The sequence below is a fragment of the Bufo gargarizans genome, unplaced genomic scaffold (assembly GCF_014858855.1).
Source record: "Bufo gargarizans isolate SCDJY-AF-19 unplaced genomic scaffold, ASM1485885v1 original_scaffold_2038_pilon, whole genome shotgun sequence".
In the NCBI taxonomy this organism is placed as follows: domain Eukaryota; kingdom Metazoa; phylum Chordata; class Amphibia; order Anura; family Bufonidae; genus Bufo; species Bufo gargarizans.
The window spans coordinates 1-19,508 of record NW_025334616.1 but is presented as its reverse complement, the minus strand read 5'-3'; the positions used below and the strand labels follow the sequence as shown (position 1 = coordinate 19,508).

Here is a 19,508-nt window from a genome sequence, read left to right as displayed (position 1 = left end):
GGGTAGTTGTGAATGAACTTCTGCACCACCAAATTCAGCACATGCGCCAGGCAAGGGATGTGTGTCATACCGGCTAGTCCCAGAGCTGCAACGAGATTTCGCCCATTATCGCACACCACCAGGCCGGGCTTCAGGCTCACCGGCAGCAACCACTCGTCGGTCTGTTGTTCTATACCCCGCCACAACTCCTGTGCGGTGTGGGGCCTGTCCCCCAAACATATGAGTTTCAGAATGGCCTGCTGACGTTTACCCCGGGCTGTGCTAAAGTTTGTGGTGAAGGTGTGTGGCTGACTAGATGAGCAGGTGGAAGAAGAGGAGGAGGAAGCCGAGTAGGAGGAGGTGGCAACAGGAGGCAAAGAATGTTGCCCTGCGATCCTTGGCGGCGGAAGGACGTGCGCCAAACAGCTCTCCGCCTGGGGCCCAGCTGCCACTACATTTACCCAGTGTGCAGTTAGGGAGATATAGCGTCCCTGGCCGTGCATACTGGTCCAAGTATCTGTGGTTAGGTGGACCTTGCTACAGATGGCGTTGCGCAGTGCACACTTGATTTTATCGGATACTTGGTTGTGCAGGGAAGGCACGGCTCTCTTGGAGAAGTAGTGGCGGCTGGGAACAACATACTGTGGGACAGCAAGCGACATGAGCTGTTTGAAGCTGTCTGTGTCCACCAGCCTAAATTACAGCATTTCATAGGCCAGTAGTTTAGAAATGCTGGCATTCAGGGCCAGGGATCGAGGGTGGCTAGGTGGGAATTTACGCTTTCTCTCAAATGTTTGTGAGATGGAGAGCTGAACGCTGCCGTGTGACATGGTTGAGATGCTTGGTGACGGAGGTGGTGGTGTTGGTGGTACATCCCCTGTTTGCTGGGCGGCAGGAGCCAACGTTCCTCCAGAGGCGGAGGAAGAGGCCGAGGCGGCAGCAGCAGAAGAGGCCGAGGCGGCAGCAGCAGAAGAGGTCGAGGCGGCAGCAGCAGAAGAGGTAGCAGGGGGAGCCTGAGTGAGTTCCTTGTTTTTAAGGTGTTTACACCACTGCAGTTCATGCTTTGCATGCAGGTGCCTGGTCATGCAGGTTGTGCTAAGGTTCAGAACGTTAATGCCTCGCTTCAGGCTCTGATGGCACAGCGTGCAAACCACTCGGGTCTTGTTGATAGCACATTGTTTGAAGAAGTGCCATGCCAGGGAACTCCTTGAAGCTGCCTTTGGGGTGCTCGGTCCCAGATGCCGGCGGTCAGTAGCAGGCGGAGTCTCTTGGCGGCGGGTGTTCTGCTTTTGCCCACTGCTCCCTCTTTTGCTACACTGTTGGCTCGGTCTCACCACTGCCTCTTCCTCCGAACTGTGAAAGTCAGTGGCACGACCTTCATTCCATGTGGGGTCTAGGACCTCATCGTCCCCTGCATCGTCTTCCACCCAGTCTTCCTCCCTGACCTCCTGTTCAGTCTGCACACTGCAGAAAGACGCAGCAGTTGGCACCTGTGTTTCGTCATCATCAGAGACATGCTGAGGTGGTATTCCCATGTTCTCAGAATCAGGAAACATAAGTGGTTGTGCGTCAGTGCATTCTATGTCTTCCACCGCTGGGGAAGGGCTTTGTGGATGCCCTTGGGAAACCCTGCCAGCGGAGTCTTCAAACAGCATAAGAGACTGCTGCATAACTTGAGGCTCAGACAGTTTACCTGGTATGCATGGAGGTGATGTGACAGACTGATGGGGTTGGTTTTCAGGCGCCATCTGTGCGCTTTCTGCAGAAGAGTGGGTGGGAGATAATGTGAACGTGCTGGATCCACTGTCGGCCACCCAATTGACTAATGCCTGTACCTGCTCAGGCCTTACCATCCTTAGAACGGCATTGGGCCCCACCATATATCGCTGTAAATTCTGGCGACTACTGGGACCTGAGGTAGTTGGTACACTAGGACGTGTGGCTGTGGCAGAACGGCCACGTCCTCTCCCAGCACCAGAGGGTCCACTAACACCACCACGACCATGTCCACGTCCGCGTCCCTTACTAGATGTTTTCCTCATTGTTATCGTTCACCACAACAACAAAAATATTATTTGGCCCAATGTATTGAATTCAAATTCAGGCCTTTTTTTACAGACACCTAACACTATCTGGCTATCTATTTAGGTACCGTATTACACTAATACAGGCACAGCAGTAACGAGAGATTTAGCTGAATATAAATTTGAGGCCTAGTATTTAGGCGCTGGGTGACAGGTATACGTTTACTGACAGAATTAGACTGGGATATGGCCAAAAAATAACCACACTATTGATGGTTAAATGCACTTGGTGTGACAGCTTGACCAACCACACTATTGAGGGTTAAATGCACTTGGTGACAGGCTTAGCTTGCCCCTGATGTAGTATATGGCCAAAAAATAACCAGACTATTGCTGTTAAATGCACTTGGTGTGACAGCTTGACCCTGATGTAGGATTTAGCCAAAAAACAACCACACCATTGAGGGTTAAATGCACTTGGTGACAGGCGCAGCTTGCCCCTGATGTAGGATATAGCCAAAAAACAACCACGCCATTGAGGGTTAAATGCACTTTATTGGCAGCTTGTGCTGGCGCACCACAAGACACAAAATGGCCGCCGATCACCCCAGAAAAAAGTGACTGAAAAACGCTCTGGGCAGCCTAAAAACAGTGAGCAATTGAATAGCAGCAGTTCAATCATCCACAGCTGCAGATCGATCTCTGAATGAAGTCCTTTGGAGGAGTTAATCACTGCCTAATCTCGCCCTAACGTGGCAGCTGCAACCTCTCCCTATGCTGATCAGAGCAGAGTGGCGGGCGGCGCTATGTGACTCCAGCTTAAATAGAGGCTGGGTCACATGGTGCTCTGGCCAATCACAGCCATGCCAATAGTAGGCATGGCTGTGACGGCCTCTTGGGGCAAGAAGTATGACGCTTGTTGATTGGCTGCTTTGCAGCCTTTCAAAAAGCGCCAAGAAAGCGACGAACACCGAACCCGAACCCGGACTTTTACGAAAATGTCCGGGTTCGGGTCCGTGTCACGGACACCCCAAAATTCGGTACGAACCCGAACTATACAGTTCGGGTTCGCTCATCCCTAGTCTTCATGTCATAGCAGAGAATCATGCTTCACGTCACCCAACATTGGAACAGTCCATTGGCATATATTTAGGCCCAGCACCCAGGCAGAGGAGAGAGGTCCCATAACAGACAATCTGGCTTCATGTCAGCAGAGAATCATTCTGCATGTCATAGCAGAGAATCAGGCTTCACGTCACCCAACATTGGAACAGTCCATTGGCATATATTTAGGCCCCGGCACCCAGACAGAGAAGATGTTCATTCAACTTTGGGTAGCCTCGCAATATAATCGTAAAATGAAAATAAAAATAGGATTGAATGAGGAAGTGCCCTGGAGTACAATAATATATGGTTAAGGGGAGGTAGTTAATGTCTAATCTGCACAAGGGATGGACAGGTCCTGTGGGATCCATGCCTGGTTCATTTTTATGAACGTCAGCTTGTCCACATTGGCTGTAGACAGGCGGCTGCGTTTGTCTGTAATGACGCCCCCTGCCGTGCTGAATACACGTTCAGACAAAACGCTGGCCGCCGGGCAGGCCAGCACCTCCAAGGCATAAAAGGCTAGCTCTGGCCACGTGGACAATTTAGAGACCCAGAAGTTGAATGGGGCCGAACCATCAGTCAGTACGTGGAGGGGTGTGCACACGTACTGTTCCACCATGTTAGTGAAATGTTGCCTCCTGCTAACACTTTACGTATCAGGTGGTGGTGCAGTTAGCTATGGCGTGTTGACACAACTTTTCCACATCTCTGCCATGCTAACCCTGCCCTCAGAGGAGCTGGCCGTGACACAGCTGCCTTGGCGACCTCTTGCTCCTCCTCTGCCTTGGCCTTCCACTTGTTCCCCTGTGACATTTGGGAATTCTCTCAGTAGTGCGTCTACCAACGTGCGCTTGTACTCGTGCATCTTCCTATCACGCTCCAGTGCAGGAAGTAAGGTGGGTACATTGTCTTTTTACCGTGGATCCAGCAGGGTGGCAACCCAGTAGTCCGCACACGTTAAAATGTGGGCAACTCTGCTGTCGTTGCGCAGGCACTGCAGCATGTAGTCGCTCATGTGTGCCAGGCTGCCCAGAGGTAAGGACAAGCTGTCCTCTGTGGGAGGCGTATCGTCATTGTCCTGCGTTTCCCCCCAGCCACGCACCAGTGATGGGCCCGAGCTGCGTTGGGTGCCACCCCGCTATGACCATGCTTCATCCTCCTCCACCTCCTCGTCCTCCTCGTCCTCCAGTAGTGGGCCCTGGCTGGCCACATTTGTACCTGGCCTCTGCTGTTGCCAAAAACCTCCCTCAGAGGCATGCTGAGGTGGTATTCCCATGTCCTCATCATCAGGAAACATAAGTGGTTGTGCGTCAGTGCATTCTATGTCTTTCACCGCTGGGGAAGGGCTAGGTGGATGCCCTTGGGAAACCCTGCCAGCGGAGTCTTCAAACAGCATAAGAGACTGCTGCATAACTTGAGGCTCAGACGGTTTCCCTGATATGCATGGGGTGATGTGACAGACTGATGGGCTTGGTTTTCAGGCGCCATCTGTGCGCTTTCTGCAGAAGACTGGGTGGGAGATAATGTGAACGTGCTGGATCCACTGTCGGCCACCCAATTGACTAATGCCTGTACCTGCTCAGGCCTTACCATCCTTTGAACGGCATTGGGCTCCACCAAATATCGCTGTAAATTATGGCGGCTACTGGGACCTGAGGTAGTTGGTACACTAGGACGTGTGGCTGTGGCAGAACGGCCACGTCCTCTCCCAGGACCAGAGGGTCCACTAACACCACTAGGACCATGTCCGCGTCCCTTACTAGATGTTTTCCTCATTGTTACCGTTCACCACAATAAGAAAAATATTATTTGGCCCAATGTATTGAATTCAAATTCAGGCCTTTTTTTACAGACACCTAACACTATCTGGCTATCTATTTAGGTACCGTATTACACTAATACAGGCAGAGCAGTAACCACAGATTTAGCTGAATATAAATTTGAGGCCTAGTATTTAGGCGCTGGGTGACAGGTATAGGTTTACTGACAGAATTAGACTTGGAAATGCACAGTAGCGTGTGTGTGAAGTTATTGAGAATGACCCTATCAGCACCTTTAATCTAATATACCCTTTTAGGGATAGATTTAAAGTAGGCCTGATACAGCAGAAACTACTAAATTAGGAAATTGCTAAGTTGGGAATTGTATTTCAACCCAGAACAAAAATATATCCTTTGCCAGACAGCAGACAGTATTACAATTGGCTGGCCACAGCTGAAACACCAGATTTAGGGTACTGCTTTTTTGGCAATTGTATTTCACCCCTCAATAAAATAGCAAGCACAGCCAAGCCCCTGATGTAGGATATAGCCCAAAAATAACCACACTATTGATGGTTAAATGTACTTGGTGACAGCTTACCCCTGATGTAGGATATAGCCAAAAAATAACCACACTATTGAGGGTTAAATGTACTTGGTGGCAGCTTGTGCTGGCGCACCACAAGACACAAAATGGCCGCCGATCACCCCAGAAAAAAGTGACTGAAAAACGCTCTGGGCAGCCTAAAAACAGTGAGCATTTGAATAGCAGCAGTTCAATGATCTACAGCTGTAGATCGATCACTGACTTAAGTGTTTTGGAGGAGTTAATCACTGCCTAATCTCGCCCTAACAGTCGCAGCTGCAACCTCTCCCTACACTGTTCAGAGCAGAGTGTTGTGCGGCGCTATGTGACTCCAGCTTAAATAGAGGCTGGGTCACATGTGCAACACGCCAGACCTGCAGGGTATAGCGACAGTGAGGTCAAGGAATGGGCAATCGAGGGTTACTCACTTTTTGGAGGACCCTGGGCAGGCATGCAGCAGTGAATGAGAGGCAGACACTAGTTCCTCTGGGGCACACTCTGTAGATAGGGACAAGACATGATGGTATGTGAGGTGCCCTGGTGGTTGCAGGTGTTTAGAGTGCCTGGGGCAAGGTCCCTTTAAGGATCGTGACGCCAGTGCCTGTGACCGTGGCACACCGGTTTGCAGGAGGATTAAATGAGTACGCAGTTGTTGAACCAAACGTTGCTTTACTTGGTGAAAACAGTCCAACTTTGTACATGCAGTTAGAGAAGATGTTAATGCCGTCCTTTACAGTTCCCAATGCACAGCAGGTTTATGACACAGCAGGTTTCTATCTTGCAAGATACTTGGAGGGTATATAGTTAATGCTTTGCAGTGCTATGCTGCTCTATCCCCACAGCTATTCTAGCTGGCTGGATCCCAAGGCCCGGATGCCTAATTGCTGGCTTAAATCCTTGGTATAAAATCCTTCCCCCAGTATTGGCACTTGCTTAAGGTTACAGTACCTTTGTTTCCTAGCTGTTTCTCACTGCTTGATGTGAAAGGTGGCTGCAAGTTGCTCCCAGGAGGTGCTGTCCTACTACTGGGGTATCTCAACTGAGCTATCCTTAGCCTCAGGAGCTTCAGGCTGACGAGGTAACTCCTCTAGTCCCCTGGAATACACTACTGTCTCCAAGCAGGCTGTACTCCATCTAGCCTCCTGGTGCAGCTAGAAACCAGGACTATCCAGCTGCATGTCAGGAGGAGGCCCTCAGCATATCTTGGGCTGGTGCCTTCTCACTTCTGTCTCCACAGACTCCTGACTATGACCAAACCCCTCCCTGTCTGGGCCTGGACATTTATACTAGGGGCTCCCTATCTCCCTCTAGTGTCTGGGAGGCTAAATTACACCCCACTAGGCCTGCTAAGTGTATAACAGGGGAAACAACATATGTAAAAACACACAGTAAATTACATTAAATGCATAGATCAATACAATATCACTGTCCCTTGTGAGTAGAAGTACACGCTACCCAATTGACCCTTGTGTAGTGCCCACTCCTACCTAGTGGGACACTACATACCCCCACGATTTGACGTTGCCCGTCCTCGGCGCAACCTGAAAGGGGCCCTGCCCAGCTGGATACTGCACCTGTAATAGAAAAATAATGCAAAGCAGGAAAATACATCTACATTTGCGACATACATTATATGTATATATCAGGCAGTTCCACTGGCTAAGGAGCAAGTTCGGTGAAAAGGGGCGTCGTTCTCTTCTCTCAGGATAACATAAGGGAACAGGGGGGCTGACCTGGCGCAGCGTAACAATAAATACCAGGATAGTCCATAATAATACTTTAAGTGCAAAGTGTGTGTGGCGAAACCAACCTCGCCACTGGGTTTTGGAGGGGGCTGTTTAAAAGCCTCTTGCCTCAGGATTATGGCCCCTACTAACTTTTAAACCCCTGAACATATTCCAGGGAATTTTGGATAGGTTTGTCCCCCAAGTTATACTGTTTAAATTGATGTAAGTTATATGTATGGACAATGTAACCTCACAAAGTTGTAACAATTTATAATAAGTGTAACTTGTCAGCTTGGGAGGAATATGCTGGGTGTGGTTCTATTGTCCCATTGTGTGTTTGAATGGTGATGTCTGTCCTGTTGTCTCCACATGTGTATTGGCGATCTCCCCTTTGTCCTGAGAGATAATTGTATTGCCCTCGGTTGTCTCCCAGGCAGAGAGGAGGAAACCATGATGCATTGTGGGGATATGTTGTATCTGTCCTGTATCGCAGTCTCCCTTCTGGTCCTCTGGGGGCGTGAACGATTGGTTGCTGTATTTACATTGTGTGTGTTGTGAATTACTGACTTGTTATATTTCAAAACCCTGTGGGCGGACCTGTATTTGCAACAACTGTAATAAAAACCAGGCTGAGTGTGCCAGCACGTCAGACCACTGCTGACCCTCAAGACGGAGCCTTGTCTCGTTATTGGGGGGATTCCCTATATGCTGTTAGAGACTGATTGCCAGGAGTGTAAGCTGACTGTACGCTTTTCCTGTTCGTCTGCCGGCAGCTATTTGCGAGGTTCCAGTTTGGAGTGCTATTTTGTATCCAGTTCGGGAGGTTGGTGTTCTGCAGTAGCTGTGCCTGTCTCTCAGAAAGGGGCATATCGCCTAAACGGATCTTAACCCCTTGTCTGCTGAAACGGTCCGTTACAGTGTCCATAATAGAACAGTTGTAGTCCAAAGAAAATGTAAAACAATAAATAACAATTCTTGGAGGCTCAAAGCATATAAATGAGTCCGTACCCAGGTTTCCTTCTTGTAACACATTCAGTGAAAATGACAAGTATAATTTCGTATAAAGCAAGGCCGGAGGTATAAGATCACAGAGGCTCACATACAGTGGAGTCCATCTCTGGGCGCATTTCTTTAAAATAGTAGCAAGATCTCAGAGGCTCATTAGAGTCTATCCCTGGGCGCATTTCTTTTAGCATTTTACGTTGCATAATAAAAGTGACAGCACATAAAAATAGTCCACATTATTCAAATGGCACATATAAAAATAAGTGCTGCAATACCCTTAATCAACCTGAAAAGGGGGTGAAAGGGTTAAAGGTGCAACATACACAAATAGGCACAACTGTTTTTTTTTTCTTCACTCTGAGAAAGCAGGCAGGAGGTCCTGTAAACAATATGGCCTTGCTGCAATTGGTATTTTTCAGAGCCACAGAGCCGTGGGTAACTGGCAGCAGCAGCAGAGGGCCAAAACAACGAAGGACTCCTGTCCTGGAAGGGTTAATCCACTTTATTAGGGTCCCTTGGCAAAATAAATCAAATAACGGCCTAGCAGGCCAATTCACAGGGGCAAGTCATATCCACTTGGCATCTCAGTGGTGCTCCCTGGCTCCATTTGCAGACTGGGCCTGTACTGAGAATCAACAGGCGGATGTGCCCACAACACAGTATTGGGGGGCAACTGCAGCATGAACGGACCCCTAATAGGTATTGGCCCCATAGGCCTAGGGGTAATCAGGGTTGCTGACCGCACCGGTGCAGGCATGACAATTGGAGGTTGCTGCACTGGCCTGGGTACCGCTGCTGCAAGCGGTCCGGTGGGTTCCTGGACAACTGGCTCTGTGCGCCGGTGCACAGCGTAGGAGGACCTCACCGCAGGTGCTGACACTAAAGAGGGCCAGCTGGAAGGGACAGGTACTCTCACCTCAGACCCGGAGACGTCCGAGTCCTTAAGTCCTTTTTCTTTCAGGTCAGGTGGAGTCTGGATCCTGGCGGAGGCAATCTGACGCAGCTCCCGTAGTTTCTTCTCCAGCCGCACGATCTGGTCGTCCAGGCTTTCGGAGTTGGGATCGCTGTCCTCCGCTGTCGCCGCCGGCACTTGTACAGGAGTTGGCGCATCCTGCGCAGCCGCTGCAGGTTCAGGTGAGGAGTCCGCTTTTCTTCCTCTTCTGATGTTGTCCAGGGCAGCACGGAATCTTTCGGCATCTTCTATTTCACGGACAGTCTTCTCCCTGCGAGGCAGCTCAGGTGAGGGCCATGGGCAGAACCAAATACCACAGTGCAGCACAATATACTGCCCCAGCAGAACTAAATACCACAGTGCAGCACAATATACCGCCCCAGCAGAACCAGATACCACAGTGCAGCACAATATACTGCCCCAGCAGAACCAGATACCACAGTGCAGCACAATATACTGCCCCAGCAGAACCAGATACCACAGTGCAGCACAATATACTGCCCCAGCAGAACCAGATACCACAGTGCAGCACAATATACTGCCAGAGCAGAACCAGATACCACAGTGCAGCACAATTAACTGCCCCAGCAGAACCAGATACCACAGTGCAGCACAATATACTGCACCAGCAAAACCATATACCACAGTGCAGCACAATATACTGCCCCAGCAGAACCAATTACTACAGTGCAGCACAATATACTGCCCCAGCATAACCAAATACCACAGTGCAGCACAATATACTGCCCCAGCATAACCAAATACCACAGTGCAGCACAATATACTTCCCCAGCAGAACCAGATACCACAGTGCAGCACAATATACTGCCCCAGCAGAATCAGATACCACAGTGCAGCACAATATACTGCCCCAGCAGAACCAAATACAACAGTGCAGCACAATATACTGCCCCAGCAGAACCACATACCACAGTGCAGCACAATATACTGCCCCAGCAGAACCAAATACCACAGTGCAGCACAATATACTGCCCCAGCAGAACCAAATACCACAGTGCAGCACAATATACTGCCCCAGCAGAACCAAATACCACAGTGCAACACAATATACTGCCCCAGAGAACCAAATACCACAGTGCAGCACAATATACTGCCCCAGCAGAACCAGATACCACAGTGCAGCACAATATACTGCCCCAGCAGAACCAAATACCACAGTGCAGCACAATATACTGCCCCAGCAGAACCAGATACCATAGTGCAGCACAATATACTGCCTCAGCAGAACCAAATACCACAGTGCAGCACAATATACTGCCCCAGCAGAACCAAATACCACAGTGCAGCACAATATACTGCCCCAGCAGAACCAAATACCACAGTGCAGCACAATATACTGCCCCAGCAGAACCAAATACCACAGTGCAGCACAATATACTGCCCCAGCAGAACCAAATACCACAGTGCAGCTTGGGGGCTTGGGTGGCCCCTTGGGCATCAGCTCACTGATACATTTTCCTGTAGGATCTATGGCCAGCCTGCCCCTGGATACATAACTGAGAAGAAATAGAGAATGGGGGTCATTTACTAGGACCAGCATTTTACGCCGGTCTTAGATGCCCCTCCTGCGCTGCTGTAAGACTTGTCTAATTTATGGAGAGTCGTGCACATGGCGAGAAAAACCGCTCCACTCCCTTAGGCCTCATGCACACGACCGTTGTGTGCATCCGTGGCCGTTGTGAAGTTTTCAGTTTTTTTTCGCGGACCCATTGACTTTCAATGGGTCCGTGGAAAAATCGGAAAATGCACCGTTTTGCAGCCGAGGCCGTGATCCGTGTATCCTGTCCGTCAAAAAAATATGACCTGTCCTATTTTTTTGACGGACAACGGTTCACGGACCCATTCAAGTCAATGGGTCCGTGAAAGAACACGGATGCACACAAGATTGGCATCCGTGTCCGTGATCCGTGGCCGTAGGTTGCTTTCATACAGACGGATCCGAAGATCCGTCTGCATAAAAGCTTTTTCTGATCTAAGTTTTCACTTCGTGAAAACTCATTTCCGACAGTATATTCTAACATAGAAGCGTTCCCATGGTGATGGGGACGCTTCTAGTTAGAATACACTGCAAACTTTGTACAAGACTGCCCCCTGCTGCCTGGCAGCACCCGATCTCTTACAGGGGGATATGATAGCACAATTAACCCCTTCAGGTGCGGCACCTAAAGGGGTTAATTGTACTATCATATTCCCCTGTAAGAGATCAGGGCTGCCAGGCAGCAGGGGGCAGACCCCCCCCCTCCCCAGTTTGAATATCGTTGGTGGCACAGTGTGCCAACCACCATCGCCCCCCCCTCTCTCTATAGCAGTAACAACATTGGTGGCAGTGTGCGGCCTCCCATTCCCCCCCCAACCCCCCATCATTGGTGGCAGCGGAGTTCCGATCGGAGTCCCAGTTTAATCGCTGGGGCTCCGATCGGTAACCATGGCAACCAGGAAGCTACTGCAGCCCTGGTTGCCATGGTTACTTAGCAATAGTACAACAGTATAAGATTCATACTTACCTGCTTGCTGCTGCGATGTCTGTGAACGGCCGGGAGCTCCTCCTACTGGTAAGTGACAGTTCTTTAGCAATGCGCCGCACAGACCTTTCACTTACCAGTAGGAGGAGCTCCCGGCCGTTCACAGACATCGCAGCAGCAAGCAGGTAAGTATGAATCTTCTACTGTTGTACTATTGCTAAGTAACCATGGCAACCAGGACTGCAGTAGTGTCCTGGTTGCCATGGTTACCGATCGGAGCCCCAGCGATTAAACTGGGACTCCGATCGGAACTCCGCTGCCACCAATGATGGGGGGGAATGGGAGGCCACACACTGCCACCAATGTTGTTACTGCTATAGAGGGAGGGGGCGATGGTGGTTGGCACACTGTGCCACCAACGATTTAATACAATAGAGGGAGGGAGAGGGGGGGCGATGGTGGGCGCACACTGTGCCACCAACGATTTATTACAATAGAGGGAGGGAGGGGGGCGATGGTGGGCGCACACTGTGCCACCAACGATTTCTAACATTAGAGGGAGGAAGGGGGGGCCCGATGGGGGGTGCACACTGTGCCACCAACGATATTCAAACTGGGGAGGGGGGGGGTCTGCCCCCTGCTGCCTGGCAGCCCTGATCTCTTACAGGGGAATATGATAGTAAAATTAACCCCTTTAGGTGCCGCACCTGAAGGGGTTAATTGTGCTATCATATCCCCTGTAAGAGATCGGGTGCTGCCAGGCAGCAGGGGGCAGTCTTGTACAAAGTTTGTAGTGTATTCTAACCTGAAGCGTCCCCATCACCATGGGAACGCCTCTGTGTTAGAATATACTGTCGGATCTGAGGTTCACGAAGTAGCTCATATCCGACAGTATATTCTAACATAGAGGCGTTCCCATGGTGATAGGGACGCTTCAAGTTAAAATATACCATCGGATTGGAGAAAACTCCAATCCGATGGCATAAAAGAACTCCAGACTTTACATTGAAAGTCAATGGGGACGGATCCGTTTGAAATGGCACCATATTGTGTCAACATCAAATGGATCCGTCCCCATTGACTTGCATTGTAATTCAGGACGGATCCATTTGGCTCCGCATGGGCAGGCGGACACCAAAACGACTTTTTTTTCATGTCCGTGGATCCTCCAAAAATCAAGGAAGACCCACGGACGAAAAAACGGTCACGGATCACGGACCCACGGACCCCGTTTTTGTGGACCGTGAAAAAAAACTGTCGTGTGCATGAGGCCTAAGGGTGCTGACACACGTTCACGCTTTTTGATGCGGTTTTTAAAAAACCCAAACCAGGAGTTGAATGAAAAAAAGTGGAGAAGTAGTATTTTTTCCTAAAGTTAGTAAAGTTGCTGGGATCCAGGTTCCCGTCCTGGTCTCTACGACTATTAATTGTACATGGCGCAAAACCGCCAGTGCGAGAAAATAATGCAAAAACAGCATTGCAACGCCAGGGCAACTCATGACTTTTTAAAAGCCGAGTGTATTGCCTTATTCCCACAGTCAGCGGGGCACATGTACTATCCTGTCTGCGTCTGTTTTCAGGAGGAAAAAAGCGGTTTCCGACATTCTTATTTTTTAAGTCTCATTTCTAACTGATTCTGCGCCTGTTTAGAAGGCACTTGCGCCTTGTTCATCTAGACGGGGAAAAAAAGTCCTGCATGCAATACTTTTGTTTCCGTCTAAAAAAACTGATCTCAAAACAGATTAAGGCTGCATGCACACGACCGTATGTGTTTTGCTGTCCGCAATTTGCGAATCCGTAAAAAAAAACAACGGAGGACATCTGTATGTCATCTATTTTTTTTTACGGATCCATTGCAACAATGCCTAAAACGGACAAAAATAGGACATGTTCAATTTTTTTTTTTTGCGGGGCTACGAAACGGACATACTGATGCGAACAGCACACGGTGTGCCTTCCGCATTTTTTGCGGACCCGTTGTAATAAATGTGTCCGCATCCTATCTGCAAAAATAACGGAACAGACACGGAAACAAGCGACGTTTGTGTGCATGTAGCCTCATACTGATGCAACAGGATCCGTTTTTTTTTTTTACGGGATCCATTTTTTTTTTCTCTCTCTCTTCTTCTGACGGATCAGAAGGACGAAAGCTAAACAGTGATGTGAAGTCACCCTAAGGGTTCATGCAAACAAACGTATTTTCTTTCCATCTCAGTTCTATTTGCGGAACCATTCACTTAAATGGGTCCGCAAAAACAACGGAAGCTACTTTGTGTGCATTCTGTTTCAGTATTTCTTTTCCGCAAATTTAGTGCATGTCCTATAATTGTCCGCAAATCACAGTCCGAGGCCCCATTTAAGTCAAAGGGTCCGCAAATAATACGGAACGCACACGGAACACATCTGTATGTCATCCATATTTCATCCATATTTTGTAGATCCATACGGTAGAAATGCTATGCACAGCCCATATTGCTCATGTGTTTGGTGATTAATAAGTTACTGTTTCCGTTTCCGATAGGCAAAAAACGGATCGCATATGGAAACCATACAGATATGTTTTGTGGAATAATAAAATGGAAGAGGACTTAAATCAGAGAAATACAAACCTCAGATACGGAACAACAGATCCATGAAAAATGGACCCCAAAACAACAAAGGACAAGAAATGAACACAAATCCCTTATGAACTCCACCACTGGACTCTGCATTGCCATATCCTCATCAGGTGTGGATGGTGTCCAGCTGAGTATAATGAAGGGTCAAGTGAAGTGATGACCATGTGATGGGTGAGGTATAAAGCTCTCCTCCCTCCACCCCTTCCTGGTGTGACTTCTCCTGTAGTCAAGATGTTGTTAGGGATTAGGTGGAGTTGGCTGCTTGTGGTTCTTATCTATGGGTCAGGCTTTAGCAGTTCCTTGGTTAGACACCGGCGCCAGCCAGACACTCAGTGGAGGAATTATCAGCCTGGATGGGGATCTTCTAGAACTGTATCTGCAGTAGGTTCTCCTAGGAGAAATATTTTGTCTCCAGTTTCTGGAATTGGGTCTCTGAGAGGTTCTGGTCCTGTGTCTGGCTGGGGTCGCATGTATCCTGGAGTAGGTATTCAGTCCAGACAGCTTACACAGCCCCCACCAATTATTTCAAACCCATCATCCCCTGTCCGTGTGCAGTGTGCTGAGGACAGTATGGTGGTGACTGTAAAGAGAGACTTCTATGGTAATGGTAGGATGGTGAATCCTTCAGACCTGGTCCTTGGGACCTGCACAGCTAGCTCTCAGGCTTCAGTTACTACTGTAGTCTTTCAAATTGCTCTTCAAGACTGTGGAAGCAACCTAGAGGTAAGTTGGAGGACTAAAGGTCCCTTAGTAGACCAATATGCACTGGGCAACAATTACTGTGTTTATCATGAAAACCCTTTAGATCCTCTTCACTATATTGACATGTTTTGGTTAGAGATGAGCGAATTTCATTTTTTGAAATTCTTTACGCTTTTACTGGTAAAAGGTTAATTGCTTTATGGATTCATTACCACGGACCATAATGCAATTCTATGACTGAATGCATAATGGAATGCTTCTAAAGGCATTCTGCCATAGAATTGTGTTATAGTCTATGGTAACGGAATCCATAACACAATTCCCCTTTTACCAGTAAACAAAGCATGAATAAGTTTCATAACCCGAAATTTGCATATCTCTTGTTGTGAACATAGATCTGGTTTCGTTGAAGTACATTAACCCTTTCTACAGCTTGTAACCAAGAATGTTGGCTAGTTTTAGCTGGTATACTATGGTGTCATGATCTTCTGATGCAATCATGGACTTTCATAACACAATCTAACCAGTTGTCCATTTCTGGCCTTGCAGTGTACTTGACCCACTGCCTTGTCAATTTTTTTTTCTCTTGTATATCTTCTAGGGTTGCCCATTCTTATTAATTTTCCAGCTGATTTGGTTCAGCTTTTAGGGTTAGGCTTTTTTTTAATTTTGTGCTTTGTGTTGAGACTAACTTTTACTATGGCTCTATCTCATCAAGATGACTTCAGATATACTTATCTACAAGATCAACTTGTCTTACAACCCCACCACCTCCCCCAATGTGCCCATCATTAGATCCAGTCCTGCAGTGGTTCCCATCTGGTGTTACTACCCACGGTAAGTCTGTACTAATAGTGTGCTCTATAGCTATGTCTTCTAGAGTCTTCCAGTGGTGAAATATCTTCCAAGTTAAGCTAGATGGTAGTTGTTGAATGTGGTCACATTGAGACTAGGGCATCATGCACACGACCATTCCGCGGTTTGCAGACCGCAAAAAACGGAAGACGCCTGTGACTTCCGTAATCTGCAGAACGGACTGCCATCAAAATAAATGCCAATTCTTGTCCAAAATGGCGGCTCAGATGCGGACCCAAACAACGGCCGTGTGCATGAGGCCAAACTGTTTGCTCCAACCAGCCATGAGACAGTCCCGTCTTGCTGGATCTGACTGGGACAGTCACAGCTTGATTCCACTTACATTATGAAGCAATGTTCTGTCACATCAGTACTGTGATCTCTGGCCATGTAATGAGTATAGCAGCTGTAATGTCCATGTAGCCCCATCCTAATTATTGCATTAATCATCCTGCTCCTCTTCAAGTAACGTCAGTTAAACACGCTGCAACACCTTACATGGCTGGAACACCCTTAAGGCCTCAATGCCATAAGTGTCAGCTTTGCTACTTTACCATATGGTTGACAAGATACTTTCAACTTCCAGTCAACCTCTCAAAGAGCTTGTCCATCATTACAACCATGGCTGCTTACTTCCAAAAATCCCCCCTGCTGTCCATTGGTTCAGCTCTATAGTAAATAGGGCTAAACTGAGGTACCACTTGCCACCTGTGGACACATGGGATGATTATGGAAAGCTGCCATTTTCTTACAATCACGTACAGTTATCCTTTCATTTCTCTACTCTTCCAGATTTGGCAATGTAAGCAGCAATGCCATCAAGCCAACATGGGCTCCCTACAGCACCACAGTGAGCTCAGAAGAAAGGTTGTCTTTCTCCTTGACTCTCATGACTGGTAAGACTTCAAGTAGAAGGAGGGGGGGCGTATTCTCGTCTTGAACTAAAAGCCTTATTTTGTCTGTAGAGGACTGGAGTGCTCCTCGTCAATCACTTGTCTACCAGCTTGGTGAGATCTTCTACATAGAGGCCTTTGTGAACATAGGGAACCACGTCCCGATGATGCTGTTTGTTGATAGCTGTGTTGCCACCCTTACTCCAGATGAGACCTCTAATCCTCACTATGACATCATTGCTTATAATGGGTGAGTTTCATATATTTTATTTTGTTTACTGTTAATTTAAGGCATCTTCACTGAAATATCTCCTACAGGTGCTTGATCGATGGGATACTAGGAGAATCCTCTTCAGCCTTTGTTTCTCCAAGATCTGAAGCGAATAAGCTTCGATTCACAGTTGATGCCTTCAGGTCATTAACAGTGACCTTTTTATGGTAAGGACTAGAGATGGTAGTATGACCCTAAATGCCAAGCCATTCACTTTTGCACCTGTCTTAACGTCCTTGTTTTCACCCCACTGATTGGTGTTGAAAGCGCACAACTGGCCACTGTTCTAATCTGCACTTTCAACATTAAAGGGAGTCTGTTGCCAAAATTAGATGTTGCACACTGCTTACATGGTGCTGTAGCACAAGTGCCAGTGCTACCTTTGTTCTTTTGCTGTGACGTTCTCCAGCTAAAAACTATGTTGAATCCATATGCAAATGAGGGCTTATGGGTGCCCAAGCTGCTCTGCCTTTCACATTGCTTGTCCATCCCTCTAAATCTGTTGCATCATCCCCAGTACCAGCCGATAACCTGCACATGGCAGTTCACCACTGGCCTGGGCATGCCTGCCGGTTTCACACAGCGCATGCACACTTGATTGATCACTGCCCACAACGGGCATCAGTGGTTAAACAGACTTGCAGAGCGGGACAAGCAAGAGGCTGGGAAGTAGTAATATTGGCCCTGTGGGTAAATTCTCCAGCTGTCCAAGATTATGAATGTAAATTATTTCTCGTGATATAAACTGTAATTGTGGTGTCTTAGATCTACATAACCTGCCACCTGAGAGCTGCTGACATCAACCAGACCCCTGATCCAATGAACAAGGCCTGCTCCTACAACAAGGCTACCAGCAGGTAAAACCTTGCACATCTGAGTTTCTTTAGTTAGATAACAATGGATGTTCTCTCAATGGTTGACACTTGACTTGCTCTTACAGTTGGTCACCTGTGGAAGGCCCCAGTGCGAACTGCCAGTGCTGCAACACTGGGAACTGTGCTACAGTTGGCAGCCGGAGAACAGCATGGGGCCCACAACCTGCCAGGTCAAGAGGAGTTGGGAAGAGAGATGTCGGTGAGTTCTTCAAACGTCCCCTAAAGATTCCATAAATGTCAAGGTATTTGAAAATGGGTGTTGCTAATTCTTCCACTAGGTTCTCATCTAGAGAAATACACTCTGGCCAGACTGGGCCCTCTTCTAGTGACTGGATCTAAGCCTAACCAGGTCTCCAAAGAAGGAATTTCCCAAGCTTCCAGAATGGGTGTAGAAGAACCTCTGCAGTTGTGGGTGCTGGTGGCCATGGGCTCAATCACTTCAGTAGTTGTTGCAGTGACTCTTATTGTGTCTGCAAAATGTCTTCTGAAAAAACTGTCTCACAAATAGTCCAGAAATAAAAATGGGAAAAATGTTACTTGCTCTTGGGTCTTGTCTCAATCAACGGTGCCAATGGTTTTATGGGACTGGTTTCATGTGACCCATAACTTCATGCATGGTCCAGCACAACAGACCATCTCCTGGTGCTATATACATGAGTACTATGGGGCTATATAGAGGATTTTCTGTGGGTCACATGGAAGTATGGTATGGCACATCTGTATAGAGCAGATGGGTGGTTTATAGCTCACACTTCTCAGGAGAAGAATAATTGAAAGCTGCTCTCTGGCAGTGGTGTCTCTAGCTTTGAAATTTTGAGGGGGCACACTGGGGGCCAGGACAAAAGTATGGGGGGAGGCTATAACGATACATTTAAAAAAAAAAATATGCTTAGAAATGCTCCAATAATTAACCGAATACCTAAAACAGCAACCGGAAAGAAAAGTCCTGTCTGTAGTTTTAAAAACAACTCTGATTTCAACATATCCTAGTTTCCTGTGGTTGACACTGCTATGGGGGGTTATTCTGTGGATGACTTTATGGAGGGGGAGCTGTGGATGACACATACTGTATATAGCATCTTATGCTATGTGTCATCCACAGATCCGCCTCTTACAGGAGTGTACATTTGGCATTTATAAACTGTAATCCATATCCTGCAGTAACTTCAACTTTAAATCGGGATTCAGCGGCCGCTCATATCTACTAGTACCTTAACCTTACACCACTCGGCTAGCTTTGGTAACAGGGCCAGGCTACAGCCTACAGGTACTGCCTGTTAGTTGTTACCAAGTGAGTGCTGATTTCTGCGGGTCAGAGGACACAGTTTAGAAGAAATGTACACTCCTGAGAGCGGTCCAGACCAGCGGCAGATCCAGAGCCTGGTCTCGGGAGGGGCACTTGCACATTATATTCTGTCCACCGCCAGAAAATAATGGTGCTTATAGAACAGACTACACAGTGTAGCGGTATATTGTGTGGCACAGTCTATGCTGTTTGTAGAACAAACATATTTCACATGAAAACTTACAATTGCTTGGCTCTTGAGGCTGGTGCTGCTACTAGGGGGTCATACCATGGGAGTAATAAAGCCCACCATAATCACGTTTAATTAATTCTCCTTATAATGTCACAGTGCAAAAAATACACCCTTGTAATGCCCCCAGTTGAGC

The 19,508-nt window shown here is 47.9% G+C and overlaps 1 protein-coding gene across 1 annotated transcript; it reads left to right on the top strand.

Annotated features, from left to right (window-relative positions):
- The first annotated feature begins 14,472 nt into the window (after positions 1-14,472).
- Positions 14,473-18,345, top strand: LOC122923897 (zona pellucida sperm-binding protein 3-like). The gene is made up of 8 exons (XM_044274755.1): positions 14,473-14,964; positions 15,662-15,780; positions 16,591-16,694; positions 16,764-16,941; positions 17,010-17,115; positions 17,728-17,819; positions 17,903-18,036; positions 18,116-18,345. Exons 1-8 carry the CDS (start codon positions 14,473-14,475, stop codon positions 18,343-18,345), a joined length of 1,455 nt encoding a protein of 484 aa, XP_044130690.1.
- Positions 18,346-19,508: the final 1,163 nt, after the last annotated feature.

What these genes read in the sequence shown, in the direction of transcription:
- LOC122923897 (XM_044274755.1), top strand. Translation starts at nt 14,473, where the DNA reads ATGTTGTTAGGGATTAGGTGGAGTTGGCTGCTTGTGGTTCTTATCTAT. An exon ending in ACTGTGGAAGCAACCTAGAG is followed by an intron (nt 14,965 to 15,661) that starts GTAAGTTGGAGG and finishes TATCTCATCAAG; the next exon opens with ATGACTTCAGATATACTTAT. An exon ending in GACATCATTGCTTATAATGG is followed by an intron (nt 16,942 to 17,009) that starts GTGAGTTTCATA and finishes TATCTCCTACAG; the next exon opens with GTGCTTGATCGATGGGATAC.